The sequence below is a fragment of the Lagenorhynchus albirostris genome, chromosome 20 (assembly GCF_949774975.1).
Source record: "Lagenorhynchus albirostris chromosome 20, mLagAlb1.1, whole genome shotgun sequence".
In the NCBI taxonomy this organism is placed as follows: domain Eukaryota; kingdom Metazoa; phylum Chordata; class Mammalia; order Artiodactyla; family Delphinidae; genus Lagenorhynchus; species Lagenorhynchus albirostris.
The window spans coordinates 31,041,401-31,062,028 of record NC_083114.1 but is presented as its reverse complement, the minus strand read 5'-3'; the positions used below and the strand labels follow the sequence as shown (position 1 = coordinate 31,062,028).

General features: G+C 36.9%; 1 protein-coding gene across 2 annotated transcripts in view; it reads right to left on the bottom strand.

Moving 5' to 3' along the window:
* The window catches only part of DHX40 (DEAH-box helicase 40), a 51,985-nt gene extending 40,772 nt beyond the window's left edge, over positions 1-11,213 (bottom strand). The window contains exons 1-7 of one of the 2 annotated variants that reach the window (XM_060134352.1): positions 11,055-11,213; positions 10,048-10,215; positions 8,876-9,021; positions 7,061-7,180; positions 6,634-6,861; positions 5,979-6,045; positions 4,878-5,009 (exon numbers count right to left, since the gene is read on the bottom strand). In XM_060134352.1, the coding sequence (XP_059990335.1) occupies positions 4,878-5,009; positions 5,979-6,045; positions 6,634-6,861; positions 7,061-7,180; positions 8,876-9,021; positions 10,048-10,215; positions 11,055-11,166 (973 nt within the window). In that variant the 5' untranslated portion in view covers positions 11,167-11,213. The remainder of the gene's footprint in view (positions 1-4,877; positions 5,010-5,978; positions 6,046-6,633; positions 6,862-7,060; positions 7,181-8,875; positions 9,022-10,047; positions 10,216-11,054) is intronic. The other variant, XM_060134354.1, reaches the window with a different exon arrangement.
* Positions 11,214-20,628: the final 9,415 nt, after the last annotated feature.

The following is a 20,628-nucleotide window of genomic DNA, read 5'->3' as shown; positions in this document are numbered from 1 at the left end:
TAAGGAAAAGAAAGTGTGACCCAAGAACATAAAACCCAGCCAAGATGCAGCTCAAGTATAAAGGCAAAAGCCAGACATTCTTAAACAAAAGAACTACAAAAAAAAAAATAACACCCAAGAGCTCTTCTATTAAAAAAAAAAAAAAAGGTTAAAATCTAGCCAATCTATAATTAACTGAAAGTAACTTAGAAATGGAAAAACCATGGTAAAAGGATTGATAGTAAATACTGAATACAACTGAACAATGTAAAAATAACTAACAAAAATCAGAAGGGGAGGATATAGAAGAATATCAGTACTTAAGTGCTCATCTTTCAAATCAGGCAACAGATAAGATCTCCAATCAAATATAGTCTAAAAAGAAGATATTAACTTCAGCTTAATATTTTTCATCCTTTTAAACTTTAAAGCACTCTTTTATAAAATATTATCTCATGTGGTAAAGAAAGATATTCTTGAAGTTAACAATTCCTTCAAGTAAATTCAAGAAAAATTAAATACTTTTTTAAAAAGCAGCTAATAGTATAATCTCTCTCTTAAAAAAAGTGTTTGTCAACCTATCTAACTACTTACTTATCCTTCTATATGTACACACATACATACATACACACACACACACACACACACACACACACACACACACAGATCTGAATAATGTTTTTTCTAATGTTAAAGACGGTTATTTCTGGATGGAGTTTGAGGTGATTTCTTTACTTTTACCTTTGTAAAACTGTACACTGCTTGAATTCTTTATAATGAAACTGTATTATTTTCCCTCAATTGAGTAATTTTTCTTAAAAGAGAGACACCAACTATTAGTTCTGCATAGTGGAAAATGGATTTTTTTTGTACTTTTCTATACTTTTAAAACTTCTACAAAGGGCAAAAAAGAAAAATGAAGACGCATATGTAAAATAAATCCATTTTTGTTAAAAAAACCCACTAAACAATAAAATATATCTAAATGCATAAATAAAAAGGTCAGAACAATATGCCTCAAAATATTAATACTGATTATCACTTAATCATGTTGGTGGCATCTGAGTAAGTTTATTTTTCTTTGCTGATTTTATTGTTTTTAAAAAGTATATATTTCTTTTTAAGACAAAAGAAAATTTTTCCCATTTGGGGAGACTCCACATAGACTAAAAGTTTTTATGTGAAACTCATTAGCCTTATTCCCCCACATCTTTAATCTTAACATTTAAGGAAACTATCTTAGACACTTGGTACTTGCTATATTGAAGTAATAGCTTTGGTTTGCAAGCAGAAGGAAAAAAAACTATTTTTGGATTTATGCAATAATCTGAATGAGTAGGTTTTCCCCTTTTAAAATGTTGTACACTAATCCAAGGTAAAACTCCTCTCCTTTTCTTCATCTATTCTGGAAACACATGTACTGTTAGATTCTCCACTACTGAATAAATAACCAGTTATCAAATGTAGATTCACCATGTGACCTCAGGAACATCACTTAGCCTCTATCTGTAAAATAAAAAAATCTGATTATGCAAATATATATATATGGGTATATGTGCATTTTTCTAGAAAAACAGCCAGGCTTTCATTACTTAAAAATAAAAATCTGAGATCCCCACCCTCCACAAAAGGCTAAGAAGCACTGAATTAGATAATTACGTCAGTGCTAAAAGTGTCTAATTCCATGCAAATAACTGTCACTTATGAAGTAACAGGTATATTTCAGTTCATAAATTTTTGTGAGGGTTCAGCTTTCCCTAAATGCATGACCAACCTGAAGGAGTATAAGACCTAAACAAAAAGGGGGAAGTCAGAAGAGGGAAAAGGTTTGAGAGAAACAAGAAAAAGGTTCAGACATAGTGTTTGGTGTAAGACATTAATAGAATATCCAGCAGAAAGTAAAAAATCTGGAACTCAATTTAAGAAATACTTAGTCAGGACTTTTTCAGTGTTTAGTACTTGACCTCAGGAAGTTCACAATCTCATAGAGGGGATGAGAAAATCGTAACACAAGATAAATGTGTTAAGTGCCACAAGAGATACAGTAAAGCACAATGAGGTTCAAATGAAGAAGAGAGAAAAACCAGCTGTGAGGAGGGAAATCAGGAAAGGTTCTTATGGAGTTGGTTGCACTTGTGAAACAAAATAGCATATTTCAACCAGTGAAAGGGGAGAATAAAAGGGAAAGGAGGAGTACAAGTTCAGGAAAGAGCAAACACAGAGTCACAAAAATGTTGTGGGAAGAAAAGGAATCAAAAATCTCTCTTACATTTTGAGTTTGAGTGAACATTGCAAAGGCTGGGGCTTGGGGGAGTTCAGCCCAGGGAGCAGGGTCACATGACCCTGGTAGTACAAGGGATACCACAGCACCTCTTCACATTTGACAGATGAGAATTTTTTATGTCAAGTAGGGAGGTATTTTAAGATGTCCCTTTGAAACAGTCAGCCACCCTCATGGCTAGCCCAGAAATAAGAGCAAATATAAAATATCCACCTCATAATTTTTACTTATTCACTAAACCTAGGTCCATTTGTACCCCCTCACTCCAGGCTATAAGCAGGAAACTCTTCTTCCCACTCCTCACGCCCCAGTGCAAGTTTTCTGTTCCTGAAGCTAACAGGAAATAAAGGAAATAACATGATAATGTTATGTGTCTCTCCCCACAACCCAAAGTAGCAATAATAAAGAAAATAAGTGCTATATTGTATTTACCAGGCTTAGAAAGAAAGCCTTAGATCCCAGGAACCTGCCACCCTCTCCCTACTTCATCCAACGCCACCTCACCCATTACTTAGTACCTCATCAGCTCCATCTGAATGCCTCTTTGCACTGTTATAAACTGCTACAATAAATATTGTTATGATCATAATGGATCACCAGTAGCTCACCCTTACAGTGTCCTTGGAACCGGAAGGGAAACTAAAATGAACAAACAAAACCCTTTAATAATGGCTCTACTCACACCCAATCCCACATCTTTACCATTTACGCATATACACCAACAAAGAAAATCACATACACTGGGAATTAGGGCTGAAAGCTGGTAGAAGTCATACAGGAAGGATAATGAATACCAAGTTATTAAGTTCGCATTATAATTCAGTTGGCAATAGGAAATGGATGAAGGTACCCAACAGGAGACTGACACAATCAGAGCTGTGCTTTTGGAAGATTATGTTTATCATGGCAGGTAGGATGGTAGATTAAATCAGGGAAAACAAGTTAGCAGGATATGTTAACAGCTCAGGAAAGCAAACTGAGGATCCCAATTCTAATGATGACAATGAGAAAAAAAAAAAGAAAAATGAGTGATCTGGACAAGATAAAGGTAAAAGAAAACCTGTAGGAGTTGCCACTTGTTTGGATTGTATGATCTAGGATGCACAGACCAGAAAGCCCTGTGAGACCCACCAGGTCTAGAGTGCAGGAGACTGAACTAGAGACAGCTTTCAGGAGTCATCACAAAGTGACAGATGAATCCTAGGAGCCAACCTCTCCAAAACAGAGAATTCTAAGAAAACAGCAAGCTAAGGATGAAACCTTAGGGAACAGTCACATTCAGAAGGGAACAAAGGCCAGGGAGCGTGGGAAGACAGCAGCCTTATAGAAATAGTGGTCAGGAGAACCAAATAATTATCCTAAACAACAGCATTTAAGGAGACTTATATTAACACAAAATCAAAATACAAATAGAAAAAAGCCATGGTATTTGAGGAACAGGAGGTCACTAGCAACCTTTAATAGTACAAAAACTGAATTTCAGGAAGATAATCAAGAAGCAATGGCAGATAGAGAACATTATTTTCAATATGGCAGTAAAATGGAAAGAATGAAATTATTTACTTTATATAGAAAAAGAAAAAATATATATATTGTTAATAGTTAACAACAAAGCAACTGCAACAGGTTTTGAATTATCTTATCAGTTATAAAGTAAATTATAAAAGTTAGTAGATAAAATCTCAAAAAAAACAATGAGAACATTAAATATCTAATAATGACCCTACAAATTCCCTTTAAGTTGTAAAAATCTAAAATAGATCTCAATGTTGAGAGCAAGGGCCCAATATCATCACAAAAAAGATTTCCAAAATAGCACATGGTCTATGGTTATTTACCAACACATATATTCCTGAACATTTTTCGTTAATATAAGGATAAGAACCACCTACTCAACAAAAACAAAACTACACGTAAAATATAAAAACATTTAAATGCTTTTTGCATTACATTAAATGCTAATCCCAATCAAACTTCAAATAGGAGGCTGCAGGTTAACTTCCCTTTGCTTTTACAAGTCAAATTCCATAATAAAATAGTTTTATAAAACAAATTCTAAACCTCATTCAACAATATTATGAACAAATAGAATAAGAGTTTGCATTTGCTCTTTGAACTTAAAAAAGAACAACATCGCACTTGAAAAGTAGACTAATGTGTGTAGCTACATAAAAAGAAAACAATCCACTGGTTTGTTTCAGATATATAAGGATATACAAAATTTCTAGAAATTCCGTGGCAGTGGCAAATCAGATTTGACTTATGGTACTACTATCAAGGAATTATAGCCTTAATTTCAAAAAATTACCAACAATATTTTTGTTCTGCTGGGATAAGACATAGGCCACTCTTAACAATAGTAAGGGGGATAGATGTCCAAGGTCTTGAAAAAGTGAATGTGAAAAGATTTCAAGAAAAAAAAATCACTTCTCTCAAAGGGATGCTGATTGGTTCTCCTAATGCTCTGTTTCTTGATCTGGGTGTTGGTTACAAAGGTGAGTTCACTTTGTGAAATTCACTGACCTAAACACCTAAGATCTGAACACTGTTCTGTATACATGTTATTATTCAATGAAAAGTTTTAAAAATCAAATTTTCTGTTCTAGTGAGGAATTACCTGTTGTCATAGATCCATAACACGGCAATATTAGCAAGCCATCTAGAGTGGTATCTTGGACATCATAATCATAATCAACAGACTCTGCCATCTGAAAAAGTAACTCACAACTTTTTTCGATTTCAAACTGACCTGAAATGAGGGGAGAAAATAATCAGCAACTGAACAGCAAAATCAATTTAAGAATAAAAAAAAACCCTTCTAGATTAATATTGGTTTTACATAATAGTTATTTTAAATCTCTCATTTGATCTAAGGTAGATGAACACATAAAATTGTACTCAATCTCAACAATAATAAAATTAAAAATAGAAGAAAGTTTCCAAGGAATTTAAATCTCTAAAGGAATAAAAATGTTTATAGTCATAAAGCCTTTCATCTTGCTAATATGGTATATTTGAGGAAGACTCAATAAAGTTAATCATTACCATAGGGGAGGCTAGTCCAGGAGATACTACATTTAGGTGTATTTCAAAATGCTTAATTAAGTACCTCAAAAAGGCTAAGAGATTGTTACAATGTCTCACTTCTGACAGGGGTACAAGGCAGTGTAGGAGGTGAGCCATGAAATTACTCATATCTGTTAGTAGGATGCTGCTACTTGAAAAATCACACTAGTCTGAGATTTAACTATTTCTATTTTTGACCTCCAAAAAAGGCTTGTCTATGAGACATGGATTCTACACCTTATGTACTGCTACCACACAGTACCATCCCACCACTCAAAGAAGAAAGGAGCTAGTAGTATGTCTTTTGAAATAATGAAATTAATCATTCAGATCCAGGACTGTTTAGTGTGGTTAACAGCTCTATATAAGATAGAGTAATAAAAATATTAATATTTTACCATTTAATATCTTTCTACTAAAAGTCAGTGTATTTTACCTATGTTTACTAATGAGACTCATGGTTTTTAGGGCAGTGTAGAATTACCTTATATATCTTGTAATAGATATAATATCTAAAACTACTCAGAAAATCATAAAAGGCTAGGATAACATGAGTAGAGCCTAGATTTTCCAACAAAGGTAACACTCTATCATGGTGCCCCGCTCCCTTGTACAAATAGTAAACTTTTAAAACCTGGTACTGAATGCTCACCAGTCAGAAAAACCAAGATGTCTCCAGCCATTTCATTCAAATGGATATCCATGGTCACTTTCACAATCTAAAGCAAGAAACACAAGCATAATATGCTAGTGGAAATACAGTCCCCCCACCACCACCACCTCCCCTAGTTCCACAGAAAAATTAAACTTGATTCTCGAAAGTCCTAGGACCTGGGACTTCCCTGGTGGTCCAGTGGTAATGAATCCACCTTCCAATGCAGGGGATGCGGGTTCAATCCCTGGTCAGGCAACTAAGATCCCACATGCCGCGGGGCAACTAAGCCCACGTGCCACAACTACTGAGCTTGCATGCCTCAACTAGAGCCTGCGTGCTGCAAACTACAGAGCCCACGTGCCCTGGAGCCTGCGTGCAAACCACAACTAGAGAGAAGCCCGTGCACCACAAAGAAGAGCCCACACGCCACAACAAAAGATCCTGCGTGCCTCAATGAAGATCTTGCGTGCTGCAACTAAGACCCGACACAGCCAAAAATAAGTAAATAAATAAATAATAAATCTTTTTTAAAAAAAGTCCTAGGACCTATGAGGGCTGCCATTAAAATAATAGAGACAAATAAATTATCAAACTACTCAATCAGCTAGAATCATAGATACAGAAAAGACATAAAAAGGATGCCAAGTAATACCGCTTGAATATATGCAGTATTTTCTCTATCTCGTGGACCAATCAAATTGCAGAATTTTTCTCTGACCGGATAAAGCCTTCCAGGTATATCAAATATTGGACAATTTCCAAAGAATGCAGAGAGCTTGGCTAATTCCATAGTTGCTGACATCACTACCACCTTTAAATGCTCTTTCCTATTAGGAGACTTCTCCTGAAACAGCTTCTTCAATAAACCAAATAAGATGTCCTGAAAGAAAAGTAAATTTCTAATAAGTCACAAGTGTACATAACAACCAATTTATTTTAAATATTTTGCTCTCCTAACCAAAGGATTCCCATTTGAATAGATTAAAATGTAAGTAAGAGAAGGCAATTCACTATACAGTACAAAGCTACCCAAAAGAAGTAAACTGTCTAATAAATAACTGATACAGTAAAATACTCACTGTAGTTAGAGTTCTCTCATGGGCTTCATCCAATATAATGACACTGAACTTGGTAAGATTTGGATCTCCCAGAATATGTTTCAGTAAACATCCATCTGTCATGTATTTGATTGCTGTTTCCTAATGTTCAAACAGCAGAGTACATTAACATATACATAAAAATAAAATCACAGAAATTCATCCCTGCTTTGCAAACTAAATTTTCCCCCTCAGATGTACAGATATTAAGTGACCAAACTAATCTGATGAAATAAGAGTACATAAAATAGTCTAATAACATGTCTACTAACATGGATGGTAAATTACGAAACGTGATCTATACAGAGACAGGGATAAGGAACTAAGGCGAATATTCTGGAATAAAGCAAACAAAAGTGACCAATAAGGAAATACAATGAAGTCAGTGGAAAGTGGTTAAGATAATGTAATGACTTCAGATGAGCAAGTTGTGGGAAAACAATAATGAAATGGAATTCATCTCCCTGTCTCAGCTGCTATTTTAGAGGACTCAAGAGAAAAGGTAGGTGCACCATTTCTCTCACTCTCTTCTTCCTTGACCACTTTCCTGTTACAAAAATAGGGTCAGTTGACTAGAATTAAAACAAGGTGAGAGGGCTTCCCTGGTGGTGCAGTGGTTGAGAGTCCGCCTGCCGATGCAGTGGACACGGGTTCGTGCCCCGATCCGGGAAGATCCCACATGCCGCGGAGCGGCTGGGCCCGTGAGCCATGGCTGCTGAGCCTGTGTGTCCGGAGCCTGTGCTCCGCAACGGGAGAGGCCACAACAGTGAGAGGCCTGCGTACCGCCAAAAAAAAAAAAAAAAAAAACACGCTGAGAGTAAGGTCCAAAGGAGGAGTTAACAGCAATGATATCCATAAAACAAAGGAAGAAAAAAAGAAAGAAAAATCCCCAGCAGTGACCACTAGGAAGGCAAAGACAGTATTTTGGGGAGTCATTCTTTGCCACTGTTGATGACCATTCCTATCAGGGACCATAGGCAAATCAGAGATTGTTTTGTATCTGGTACAGGATTAAGAAATCCTGAAGGAATATAAATTGTAACTATGAACTATTGCCATGAATACAGAAGATGCTCAATAAATACTTGATCAATGACTTTGTTCATTAAGCTGTCAGTTTTCCACTGACTTTAAGAATATAACCGTACAATATGGATGAACCTTGAAAACTTCAGCTAAATGAAATAAGCCAGACACAAAGGACAAAATATTGTACGATTCCACTTGTACAGGGTACTTAGAATATGGAAATGTATAGAGACATAAAGCAGAATAGAAGTTACCAGGGACTAGGGGCGGGGAGATGTGAATGTGGAGCTACTGTTTAGTAGATACAGAGTTTTTGGTTGGGATGGTGAAAACATTCTGAAAATAGACAGCAGTAGTGGTTACACAACACTATGAATGAACTTAATGCTACTGAATTGTTCACCTAAAAATGGTTTAAAAGTAATACAAATGGTAACTTTTATTTTATGTGCATTTTACTGCAATAAAAAATATTTTGAAAGAATACAAATGTAAGTTACATGCCAAGGATCCTTACAGCTAAAATACATGACAGTCCTGTGAAAAATCAACATAACTGTCACATAAACTAATTGAGAAGGGAGAAAATGGGATGAATTAGACACCCCAGGACTAGAGCATTAACAATGGGCAACACAAATTAATTCTAATCTGAGGCTTTGTTTCTTTAAAATATAAATGGAATTTTGAAGTCAAAATCTTTCATCACTTTCTCACTCTCTCTATAAATTTACAGTACATAATTAAATACAAGCAAAACTTTTGTACCTTAGAGCTGCAATCGTCAAAACGAACTTGGTATCCTACTTTGGATCCCAAAGTGCATTTCATTTCTTCAGCAACCCTCTGAGCAACAGATATGGCAGCTACTTTTCGTGGCTGAGTCACACCAATCATACCATGTTGTGAAAACCCTATCAAAACCAGAAGTAAAAACACACAAAAATGTTAACAATTGCTTCCCATTAGAGCTAAATTGTTTCTGGTCAATCAATACAAACTGTTCAAGTGTTTCTAAAAGAAAACTCTGCCAATTAACAACACACTGTATTACATGTGCACCATGGAAATTTAAGTATTAATTAAAAATAAGACTACATATTAATAGCTGTTCTAAATGTATATATTTTAATTAATTTTTTTCAATTTCAGTCTAAAGATTTACTCTAAAGAGTAAGCCAAGAATTTTTAACCCCTAGGAATCCATAAAATTCCACACACTTCCTAAAATGGATTTAACTTTACCACAGAAGTTTAAATATACCACTTTTCATAGATTCTACAGGCATATTTTACTATTTTAATATCTTTGAAAGGGAGATGCATCTTATAACTGATGGCATTTTTTTTTCATTAATAGTATGTAAAATAGGGGTGTGTCTTAATAGACGGCATCTTAGATTTGATGCATTAGAGTAAGTTAATATACACTACGAAATTTTTATAATATCCAACATAATTTTGCTCTATACCAACCTTATGATAGAAAGTTTTACCGTATTGAAGGGAAAGACACCGTAAGGATAATTTGTTAGCTGGCTTGGTGTTAGGAGAGTCAAGGAATAAACAGTTACCTGATAACACTCTGGAGATAGTACCAAGAAATACTAATGTCAGCAGCAGATATCAATATATCCCTTCCCTCGGAAAATTATTTCAGTACCAGTGGTCAACAGTCTACTGCAAGACAACCTTATTCTATAGCACAGAATCAACATCTACCTATAATTCTATTTGGAATTATTATGATAACTGAAAATGTCATTTCAACTAATCTGAAATAAGACCGTAAAAAAGCAAGGAAGATGTAGGGACAGTGTGCCAAGACAAGAACTGGGACTGTAAAACAAATGATGGGCATTTGTGTAATACAGAAGTCATATTAGGTTTTAAGAGGATATTTTTAAAGTAATCCCAATATTTTCCCAGAATAAAATTACCTGCTTCATATAGATATTTTGGGAGTTGAGTTGTTTTACCACTTCCTGTATTTCCAGTAACAATAAGGAATGAATTGTCCCTCACAGCTTGAATAAGCTTTTTTCTTTGTTTTTGAATAGGAAAAGTTGGAGTAGTTCCTCCCTCCTGTGATGTGCATCCTTTCTCTTCTGTAATGACAGGGGGAAAAATTGTGCAATTCAAAGGCCTGTAAAGATATCTCTCATTCAATCTCCCAAAACTGAAAAGGGAATGACAATAGAATTTCAGGGCTGGAAATAATCAACCCATGACTCTTCAGTTAAATCACCTACATCCAATTTGCAAGCGAGGGTTTACAAACCCAGAGCAACTTTTTAGTGAAATCAACTTGAGCATTTGCTAATGCATGACTCAAAGTAGCTGACAAAGTTAAGCCTAGCACAAGGCAATGTATTTGCAAGCATACCTATACAGAAGTACAAAACCCAATTTTATTAAACAATAGACCAAAACCTGGAACACAGCAGAAAAACTCTCAGCTGAATTAAAAGCCACCTGTGTTTGCTTCTGATTCACGGTTCAAGTTAGGTCCCTGTTCAGAGTGACTGATATCCCAGAAGGCCAAGTGGTGGGTAACCATGGAAACTGGCTCCTGGAAACTGGCTCCCTCATACCGTACCCAAAGGCAGGCTGGCGGCCCGACGAAGGGGCGGAGGGGGGGGAGGCGGGAATGGATGGGTAGAGAACAAAGGCTTTATGAGCCCATTTAAGAGCAGAACGCGTTTCGGCGTTGGGCTTCACTTTTTTGTCCCCCAGCAGGGTTTTCACCCAACTTGGGTCTGGGACCGCCCCCCTCTAGACCAAAGTCCTCACTGGATGCAAAGTTCCCCTCCGGCTTGGAGAGCGACAAGAACGCTGCGGCCTTCCCCCCTACTCTTCTCTGCCTGCCTAAGGCGGACTTTTATCCCCCCCCAGAACCCCCATGCCATAACTCCCGCTGGCCTCCGTAGTGTCCCGCGGACCGCACCTCTATCCGCGATGGGAACTGCCGAAGGCCGCTCTTCTTGGAGGTCTCTTGATCGCTCACCTTCCTCCTGCCGCCTTGGCGCCCTGCCCGCGACGGCGGGAAACCGGGACATAGACCTGGCCCAGAGCGGAGGTGAGCACGTCCACCGTTCTGGGAAGATGGGAGGGGAAAGGCGAAGACGCGCCCTGATGACGTCAAGGTGTTTACTTCCGCGCGTGCGACTCGAGCGAGGGGAGGAGGAGCTGTTCGATGACGTGGCGCGAGGCAGCCGGAGAGGTGCCCAACCGTTGCGACCCGGCCGCGAGCAGAGGGCCCACGCTCGAGTGTTTCCCGCCAAACGCCGACGTGCGCTGCGGCTCCGCCGGCGAAGCCAGCCCAGAAGTCCCGAAGGGACCCCTCCTGTTTCTCCTCTTGTGCGCAAAAGGGCCAGGCGACACCTTTTTTTTCTCAGTGGTCACTGCAAGCCTATCCTACCTTCACAGACCTACCGTGATGTGACCCTTTGCCAGGAGCTGGAACCATCCTAGAGTTCGGCGTTCCACGACATTCTCACCTTGCTCATCCTGAAATGACCTGTTCAAGGCACACAGCTCATGAGTTGCAGAGCTGAACTTCTATTTCCGTAGTGTCCAAAACTTAGGTCCCCCACGCTGTCCAGTTCCTTCATAGGACCCTGCATTTTAATTTATTTCCATGTTTATTTTCTTCCCCTTTCCCCCAACTAGAGGCAAGGGCGACAACTTTAGAAAATCATGGTACATGGAGCACAGCAAAGTGATTCAAACTGGACCGTCAATATTTTTTGAATTCGCTGATGGATGAATGAATGATTGACCTCCAGAGGAGTTAAGCTCATTTTTAATGGTTGTGGATTCCTTGGAAACCACAAGAACTGAAAAATTAAACAGATATGCAACAATCGGGGTGGGGTGAATTTTCAGAAAAGGTACTTTGGGAAGCAGGTCTTTCTGTTATAGAACCTTACAATTTTGTAAGTAGTGTCAATCGTAACAAAATCCATGCGAGAAGATTGTTTCTTGGACTTTTCAATCATTCCTGCTGTTAGAATTAACCAACACTTACTGCCAAAAAAGACAGCTCAAGTTGTCACTTTAACTAAAGTTCACTATTCTCCTATCCAACCAGGCTTCAAAAGATGTCATTGGACCCCAAGATTTTTCTGTGCTTATTTAAAATATATGTATACCAACTCCTTTTAAATGGGACTGATTAACGTCTCCTAAAATGCAAGTGAGTGAGAGCAACTTTCTAACAACTTTATATCTCCAAACCTGGGAGCTACAGGAATAAATGAGATAATAGGAGAACATCCCAGATTTCTCTCATCCATTAAAGGAATTCCCCAACATCCTGCATTCTGTTAGAATTCAAAATATCACAACTCAGAAAAACCACAAAAAAAGCAAAAATACATTTGTGGTATAGGCAAGGTATTGGTGAGTACAGGGCATGGTAGTCACTTTTAAGAAAATGAGCAGAATAATTTCAGACCAATGGCAGTTACCATTTATTAAGCACTTAGCAGTCAAGCATGTAATATAAATTTTTTCACTTATTCTTCACAAAAACCCATACAAGTAGGTTATTATCACTAATTTTCATATATGGGAATCAAAGCTCACATATTTGCCTCAAAACAGAGGTAATACGACTAGATTTCAAAGTCACACTAATACCACTGTACTGTAATGGGAGATGGAATTATCTAAATCTCGGTGGCTAATATATTTTCTTCCAATGTTTGTAAATCAACTATTATAGAATGACTCCATTCTCGTATGAGAACCACATAGTGAGAGTATCCAGAATAAAACCTGCAAGCCAAGAATAAAGAAAAGTAAAAGTGAAAAACTCGAATGATGTTTAACATTGTTGATTTTAAAACCAAGGACGTTTAAAGCATGTCACCATTAATAACCATGTGCTTAGGGCTATTCCAAATTGAAAGAACAACAACTATTTCCTGCTCAGTAAGTTTACAAATTGCAATGGCAAACAAGATACAAATATAGAATGAAACTAGAAAATACATGGGTTTAATCTGAGAAGAAAAGTCAGTGTTCTCAACAACATTGAATCTATTTCCTTTTATCTTTGGGTAGAAAAAGAAAAAGCTGAAGGAGGACTTCCCTGGTGGCGCAGCGGTTAAGAATCTGACTGCTGATGCAGGGGACACCGGTTCGAGCCCTGGTCCGGGAAGATCCCACATGCCGCGGAGAAACTGAGCCCGTGTGCCCAGGGCCCGTGCTCCGCAACAAGAGAAGCCACCACAATGAGAAACTGGCTCACCGCAACAAAAAGTAGCCCCCGCTCACTGCAACTAGAGAAAGCCCGCGTGCAGCAACAAAGATCCAACACAGCCAAAAATTAATTAATTAATTTAAAAAAAAACCTGAAGGAAATGATATTCAAAGAAGTGTGAAAAGTATGACTTGCACCCTGCTGCTATTGCTTCATAAGCAGTCTTTCAAAATGTTCTTGAATCTAAGCAATCTACTTCAGGGCATCCAGAAGACAGGAAAGAGGCTCAGTATTAGATTTTAAAAAATGTAATAGGATTTTAAATCCTCTTCAAGAAAGAAAGGAGAGTATAGAACCATTGTTATAGTTTAACTGGGATAGAAAGGAAAATGATCAAAGATATTCATACAATGAAATACAGAAAGTCAAAAACACCAGACAAATGGCAGCATGTAGAAAGCTAATCATAACTGGAAGTCAAGAGAGTGAGCAATAGTGTCAAAGTTCATGGATTTTTTTTTTAATCCATGAACTTGACCAAAACGATAGTTGTCTGGTAAAGAGAAGTAGATAGGAGCCAGACTGTAAGTGGGTGGGAAGAGAAATAGAGGGCAAACTGAAAAGGTACTTAAGGTATTTAATGCATTTGGAGATGTATGGTTAGAATCAACTAAGGTAAATGAAAGGAGAGAAGAGAATAGCCAGAAAAAGATGCTGCTGCTACAGTGTATGTGTGATGATTCATGGTCAATGGTATCATTGGGGTATAATTAGAAGGTGTGTTTAGGAGACTTGAAACACGGAGGTACTGATGAGGGAGAAAAAGTTCACATTTTGAGAATGAATGCAGGTCTGGAAGAGAGAGAACAAACTTTTAGTCAAAGTAGGTAAAATGAACCTGCATTTGTGACAGATTTGTATCCCAAAATATGAATCTGATTGTTCCTCCCTATTTCCCTCCTTTATTTCTGTCTTACTTGTAAACTAAAGACTTTTCTTCTGCCCCAGCCCTCACCAGAGCAGAAACAAAGATCCAATGACACTGCTAACCTAAATGCCGAGATCAGAGCCACCTGGGCATGCTTGAAAAACTGGTTATTGCCTCTCTCAGACAGATAAGACTGAGCCTAGAGAGGGCAGAGAGAAGGGAGAATGTAATGAGAAAGGAAGAACTGATCGAAGGAATAAGGAGCCCTCAAAGTAGGCAAGAGAAAGAGAATCTTTCGTTAGAAAGTTCTAGCGGCAGGCATTCAAGAAGATAAGCCATCTGAAGTGTGGACCATTCCTCCTTTTAAAAATAAATAAAAAACCAAAACTATGACTAGTTAGCCACTTAGCATTCCTGGATACATGTAAGCCTGGAAAGAGAGAGGGGAGCTTGTATGTTCTGGAAGGAATGGAAGCATGAAGAATCTCACTCCCTAACCAGAGTTAGACAGAAACAATAGGGAATTTTCCTATGAGTGAGGTAGTGGACCCCATGCTAGTTACATATTCTATTAACATGCATGTAGGATGTTAGCAATTTAGGCATTTGGAGGGAAATATTTAGATGGCCATACCATAGAACTTAGAGAAGTACCCACCTTTCAGTTCAAAAGTAAAAAACAACATCATCCTACTTTCTTCTCTCTTTTTTTATTTTTTTTTGGTGTCCAGATATTAAGATTTGAGTAAGTATCACAAGGCCACTTACCAAGCAGTCATTAATCATTCATCAATAATATTATTTAATTGAGAGGTTAATAAAAATTGAGGCACTTTTAGTCATTATCAATGAAAATTGATGCTTTACACATATGCATATAATTGTGCATGAATGTGTGGCATTCCCATTATTCTATCAGTAAAATAGGAACTCTTTCAAATAAAAGCTCAATGGGTACTCTAACTTCCTATTCATTCATTCATGTGTTCACTCAGTAAACATTAGAATGCACAACTATATTATTTACCCTTCTTAATAGCCATAAAGAGGCATAAAAATATGCGTAAGAGATTATCACTACCTGCAAGCAGTCAAGGAGCTAAATATTTAAAGGAGGAAAAACTAGCTAGAGTGATGAGGAAAGACTTTTTGGAGTTAATGTCATTTGAACTGAGCTTTGAAAGTTGGAAAGATTTCAGTAAATGCCAGGGAAAGATTCTGGATAGAGGAAATCTCACAAAGACGCTAATAGGGTGACCAAAACATTATTAATTATGGATGATTGAGAAATCTGCAAAATTGATGTTCTGTCACTGGTGATGGTCTCTGTAAATCTTTCATTTGCCTGAAGGTGGCAAGCTGGGTTTATTTGAGAAACGTCAGCATCAACATTATTTGAAGGAAAAATGAAACAGTACTATTTCTCTAGAAAAAAAAAAAATTTCATTGACATTTAACTTGTAAAATCAAAAAGTGAAAAAGATTGAAATTACCAGCAAGTAAATACCATACATATTTAATATTACTTATTTCAAAGCACATAGATTTTGTATTGCAAGTATTTTACGTTTAAATTTTTTAGTTTTTGTTGTCCTTATTGATTTCTTATGATACAATTTTCTCGTAGGAGAAAGAAAGGAGCTTATACTTTCAAGTATGACCATTAAAATCTGTGATAGAGCCTGTGTATAAGTCTTTGGGAGTGTGGTAAGCTTTATTGAGGCATAATTTCCAAGTAGTAAAAAGCATCATTTTTAGTGTATAGTTGTATACATTTTATGAATTTTGACAAGTGTATATGATATGTAACCACCACTGTAATAAAGATATAAAACAGTTACATTATTCTAACAAATTACCTTGTGCTCCTCTGTAGTCAATCACTTCTTTCACCTCTAGGCCCTGGCAACCACTAATTGGTTTTCTGTCTCTTTAGTTTTGCCTCTTCCAAAATGAATGGAATCGTACAGTATGTACTCTTTTCTCATCTAGCTTCTTTCATTCAGCATAATTACTTTGGGATTCAGCTGTAGTCGAATACAGTTGTAGTGTGTATTAAAAATGTAATCCTTTTTATTGCTGAGTAGTATTCTGCTGTATGGATGTATCACAATTTATCAATTCATTAATTCAGGGACATTTATGTTGTTTCTAGTTCTTGGTGATTATGTACAAAGTCACTATAAACATTCACATACAGGTTTTTGAGTGACCATATGTTTTCATTTCTCTTGAGTAAATACCTAGGAGTGGAATTGCTGGGTCGAATGATAAATGTATGTTTACAAGAAACTGCCAAACCCTTTTTCCAAAGTGGCTGGTCTCTTTTGTGCTTCTACCAACCATGTGTGAGAATTCCAGTTGCTCTGCATTCTTGCTAGGACTTGATATTTTCAGTTTGTCTGTTTGTTTGTTTTACCCATTCTAATAATAGGTAGTAGTGGTATGTCATTGTGGTTTTAATTTGCATATCCCTATGACAATGATTTTGAACATATTTTATGTATTTATTTGTAGTCTGCATATCTTTGGTGAGATGTCTGTTCAAATCTTTTGCCCACTTGTGTGTGGGAGGGAGAGGTTACTTATTTTTTTATTAAGTTTTGAGAATTCCTTATGGATTCTGGATTCAAGTCTTTTATCAGATACGTGCTTTGCAAACATTTTGACCTAGTCTGTGGCTTGCCTTTTAGTTTTCTTAATTGTGTCTCTCAAAGAGAAGTTTTTAATTTTGATGAAGTCCAATTTATCAGTGTTTTTTCTTTTGACTGTGTTTTTGGTGTGGTACCTAAGAAATCTTTGCCTAATCCAAGGTCAGAAAGATTTTCTCATGTGTTTTCTTCTAAAGTTTTTTTTTGGGGGGGCGGGGGTGGTGTACACGGGCCTCTCACTGCTGTGGCCTCTCCCGCTGTGGAGCACAGGCTCCGGACGCGCAGGCTCAGCGGCCATGGCTCACGGGCCCAGCCGCTCTGCGGATCCTCCCGGGCCGGGGCATGAACCCGCGTCCCCTGCATTGGCAGGCGGACTCTCAACCACTGCGCCACCAGGGGAGCCCAATTACACCCTATTTTTAAAGAGCAGTTTGGATAAACAACAAGATCCTACTGTATAGCACAGGGAACTATATTCAATATCCTGTGATAAACCGTAATGGAAAAGAATATGAAAAAGAATGTATATATATCATAACTGAGTCACTTTGCTGTACACCAGTAATTAACACAACATTGTAAATCAGCTATACTTGAATTTAAAAAGTTGTTGAAAGCATGGACGGACCTTGAGACATTAGGCTGAATGAGATAAGTCAGACAGAGAATGACAAATACTGTTTGCTATCCCTTATATGTGAAATCTAAATAAATGAAAAAAGGAAAAAACTGAGTCAATCAATCAATCAATAAAAAGAGCAGTTTGTGTCTCGGTTTTCCTGTCTCTCATTTCATTTCATTTAGTAGTGTCAGAATTTTGAGGTATTTTCCTATGACACTATCTATCTCTGCACTACCTAGAATTATGGACTTTTAAACTGTAGAGAGTGCTAGCCTCCCTTTTAGAGATGAGGAAACGGGGACCTTAATATCTCCAGTGACTTGCCCATGGTCATACAGCTAGACAGAGGCAGTGCAAAGTCCAGGGTACAGCTTTCCAAATCTCAGGCCATTGCTCTTTCTGCCAGCTGTTTGTGGCCTCCTTATTGAATGTGTCACTAACTTTATTTTTATTAAAACTTTTTAAATGTTTTAAATTATTAAAAAGATTTTTAACAGATCAATAATGAAACAAGAGAACATTACAAAAACAAATAGGAAGGTTTATAAAAATAATAAAATTAAACATTAAATAATTAAAAATAAGGCTTCCCTGGTGGCACAGTGGTTGAGAGTCCACCTGCCGATGCAGGGGACACGGGTTTGTGCCCCGGTCCAGGAAGATCCCACATGCTGTGGAGTGGCTGGGCCCGTGAGCCATGGCCTCTGAGCCTGTGTGTCCGGAGCCTGTGCTCCACAACGGGAGAGGCCCGCGTACCGCAAAAAAAAAAAAATTAAAAATATATTCATTGAAATTTAAAAGTCCATGGACAGTTTAAACAAGTCAAGAGAAAATCATAAAGTAGAAGACAGAGCTTAGGAAATCACTCAGAATGCAGCACATAACTATGAAGAGATGGAAAATATGAAAAAGAAATTAAGAGATATGGAGACTAGAATTGAGAAGACCCAATATATATTGAAAAGGAATTCCAGAGTGATAGAATAAACAAAATAGGAAAGAAGCAATATTTGACTAGATAATCACTGAGCCACAAACTAAAAAATAAAAATGATATATACCTAAACAAAGTGAAACATAGAACACAACAGAAGGAGAGAAAATCTTAAAAGTAACAAGATAAAAAAACCTTTCCTACAAGGGAAAAATAAGACATTATCAGCAGATTTCTCATCAATAAAAATAGAGGAAAGACAATAGAATGACAGGTATTACCACATTGTTAAGGGAAAATAATCAAGAAGTCTATACTCAAAGTATCATTTCAAAGTGAGACTGAAGTTATTTTCAGACAAATACTAAAATAGTTTAATAATAATAAATTGTTGCTTAAAATATGCTCAAGTATATACTTCAAGATGAAGGACGATGAAGCCAGGAAAAAACATTGGCTAAAAGTACTAATTGTGGACATAATAGTGAAAAATATTGGTAAATCTAAATTAATATTGAGTGTTAAAAAGCAATATTGACACTTATTTCTAAGTTGAGAGGGTATTTGAAAAGGTGAAACCAAATTACTATAATAACATAAATGGGGTTTCCCTGGTGGTGCAGTGGCTAAGAATCCATCTGCCAATTCAGGGGACACTGGTTCGAACCCTGGTCCAGGAAGATCCCACATGGGGTGGAGCAACTAAGCCCGCGCTCCACAGCTACTGAGCCTGTGTTCTAGAGCCACGAGCCACAACTACTGAGCCAGGATGCCACAACTACTGAAGCCCACAAGCCTAGAGCCCGTGCTCCACAAGAGAAGTCACCACAATGAGAAGCCCGAGCTCTGCAACAGAGAGTAGCCCTCATTTGCGGCAACTAGAGAAAGCCCGCACCCAGCAACAAAGACACAAGGCAGCCAAAAATAAATAATAAAATAAATAAATTTAAAAAATAAAAAGAATGATGGGAGGGTTGAAGCTTCTAAGATTTCATATTGTTTGAAAGAGGCTGACGATATCTTAGGCTTGGTTGAGTGTGCATGTTATAAATTTAAGGGTAAACACTGAATAAATAAAAAGAAAGAAGTGTATATTGTTATATAAATGTAAAACATAAGCAAAGTTAAGTTCTTGTTAGTTTTACTACTATGAAAAAAATATACTTGACAACCATGAACTTCTCACCAAAAGAGAAAGAATCCAAGGAAAAATAAAGAAAACAAAAAAAAGTTTAAAGCTTATATATAATTACAGTGAAGAAAAGATAGATTTCAAAATGTGTAAGCCTATAAGAAAATAGCATAGTTTGTTTTCTGATACTTTTTATGTATCACATAAATGTTTATGTAAGTAAATCTGAAACCCCACCTGTTTACCAGAGAAAATCCTTTTTATTCCCATAATAAATCAAGGTTAATATTTTTTAAGGTGTAATGTTCAAGCCAGCAAAAGTGGGGAAAAAGATAACTCAGTAACGTAATAGAAGGCAGGAAAGTATAGAAAAGGAAGAGAAATAAAAGCATGATAAATAGAAAACAAAAAATAAGAAAGTAGAAATAAACTCTACTATATTAGTAAAGTTGCAAAAGTGTACTTACAGCATGGTAACATTTAAATAAAATTTTAAACACAAAAAATAATAACATTGCTTATGGACACATATCTATGTAGTAAAATTACAAAAAATATGGGATACATACTAACTTCTGGACACTGGTTGCCTGTGGTAAGTGGGAAGGGGAACGAGATGATGGTATGGTTGCTTCAACTGTATTTTTAATTTTTATTTCTTTTAAAAGAATCTGAAACAAATATGGCAACATGTTAAGATTTGCTGTTAAGAGACTTCCCTGGTGGTGCAGTGGTTAGGACTCTGCTCTTCCACTGCAGGGGGTACGATTTCGATCCCTGGTAGGGGAACTAAGATCCCACATGCTGCTTAGCGCAGCCTAAAAACAAAACAAAACAAACAAAAAAGACTTGCTCTTCAGTACAGAAATGTTTATCATGTTATTTTCTATACTTTTCTATATATCTGACATATTAACGCTACATTAAAAACTCTCAAAACATTTCAGAAATATCTCAATAAATAAGCCTATTTGTGCAAATCAATAATTAAATATTTATAAGCATCTTACTGGTTATGAGGACATTGAAGGAGACAGCAAAGTTG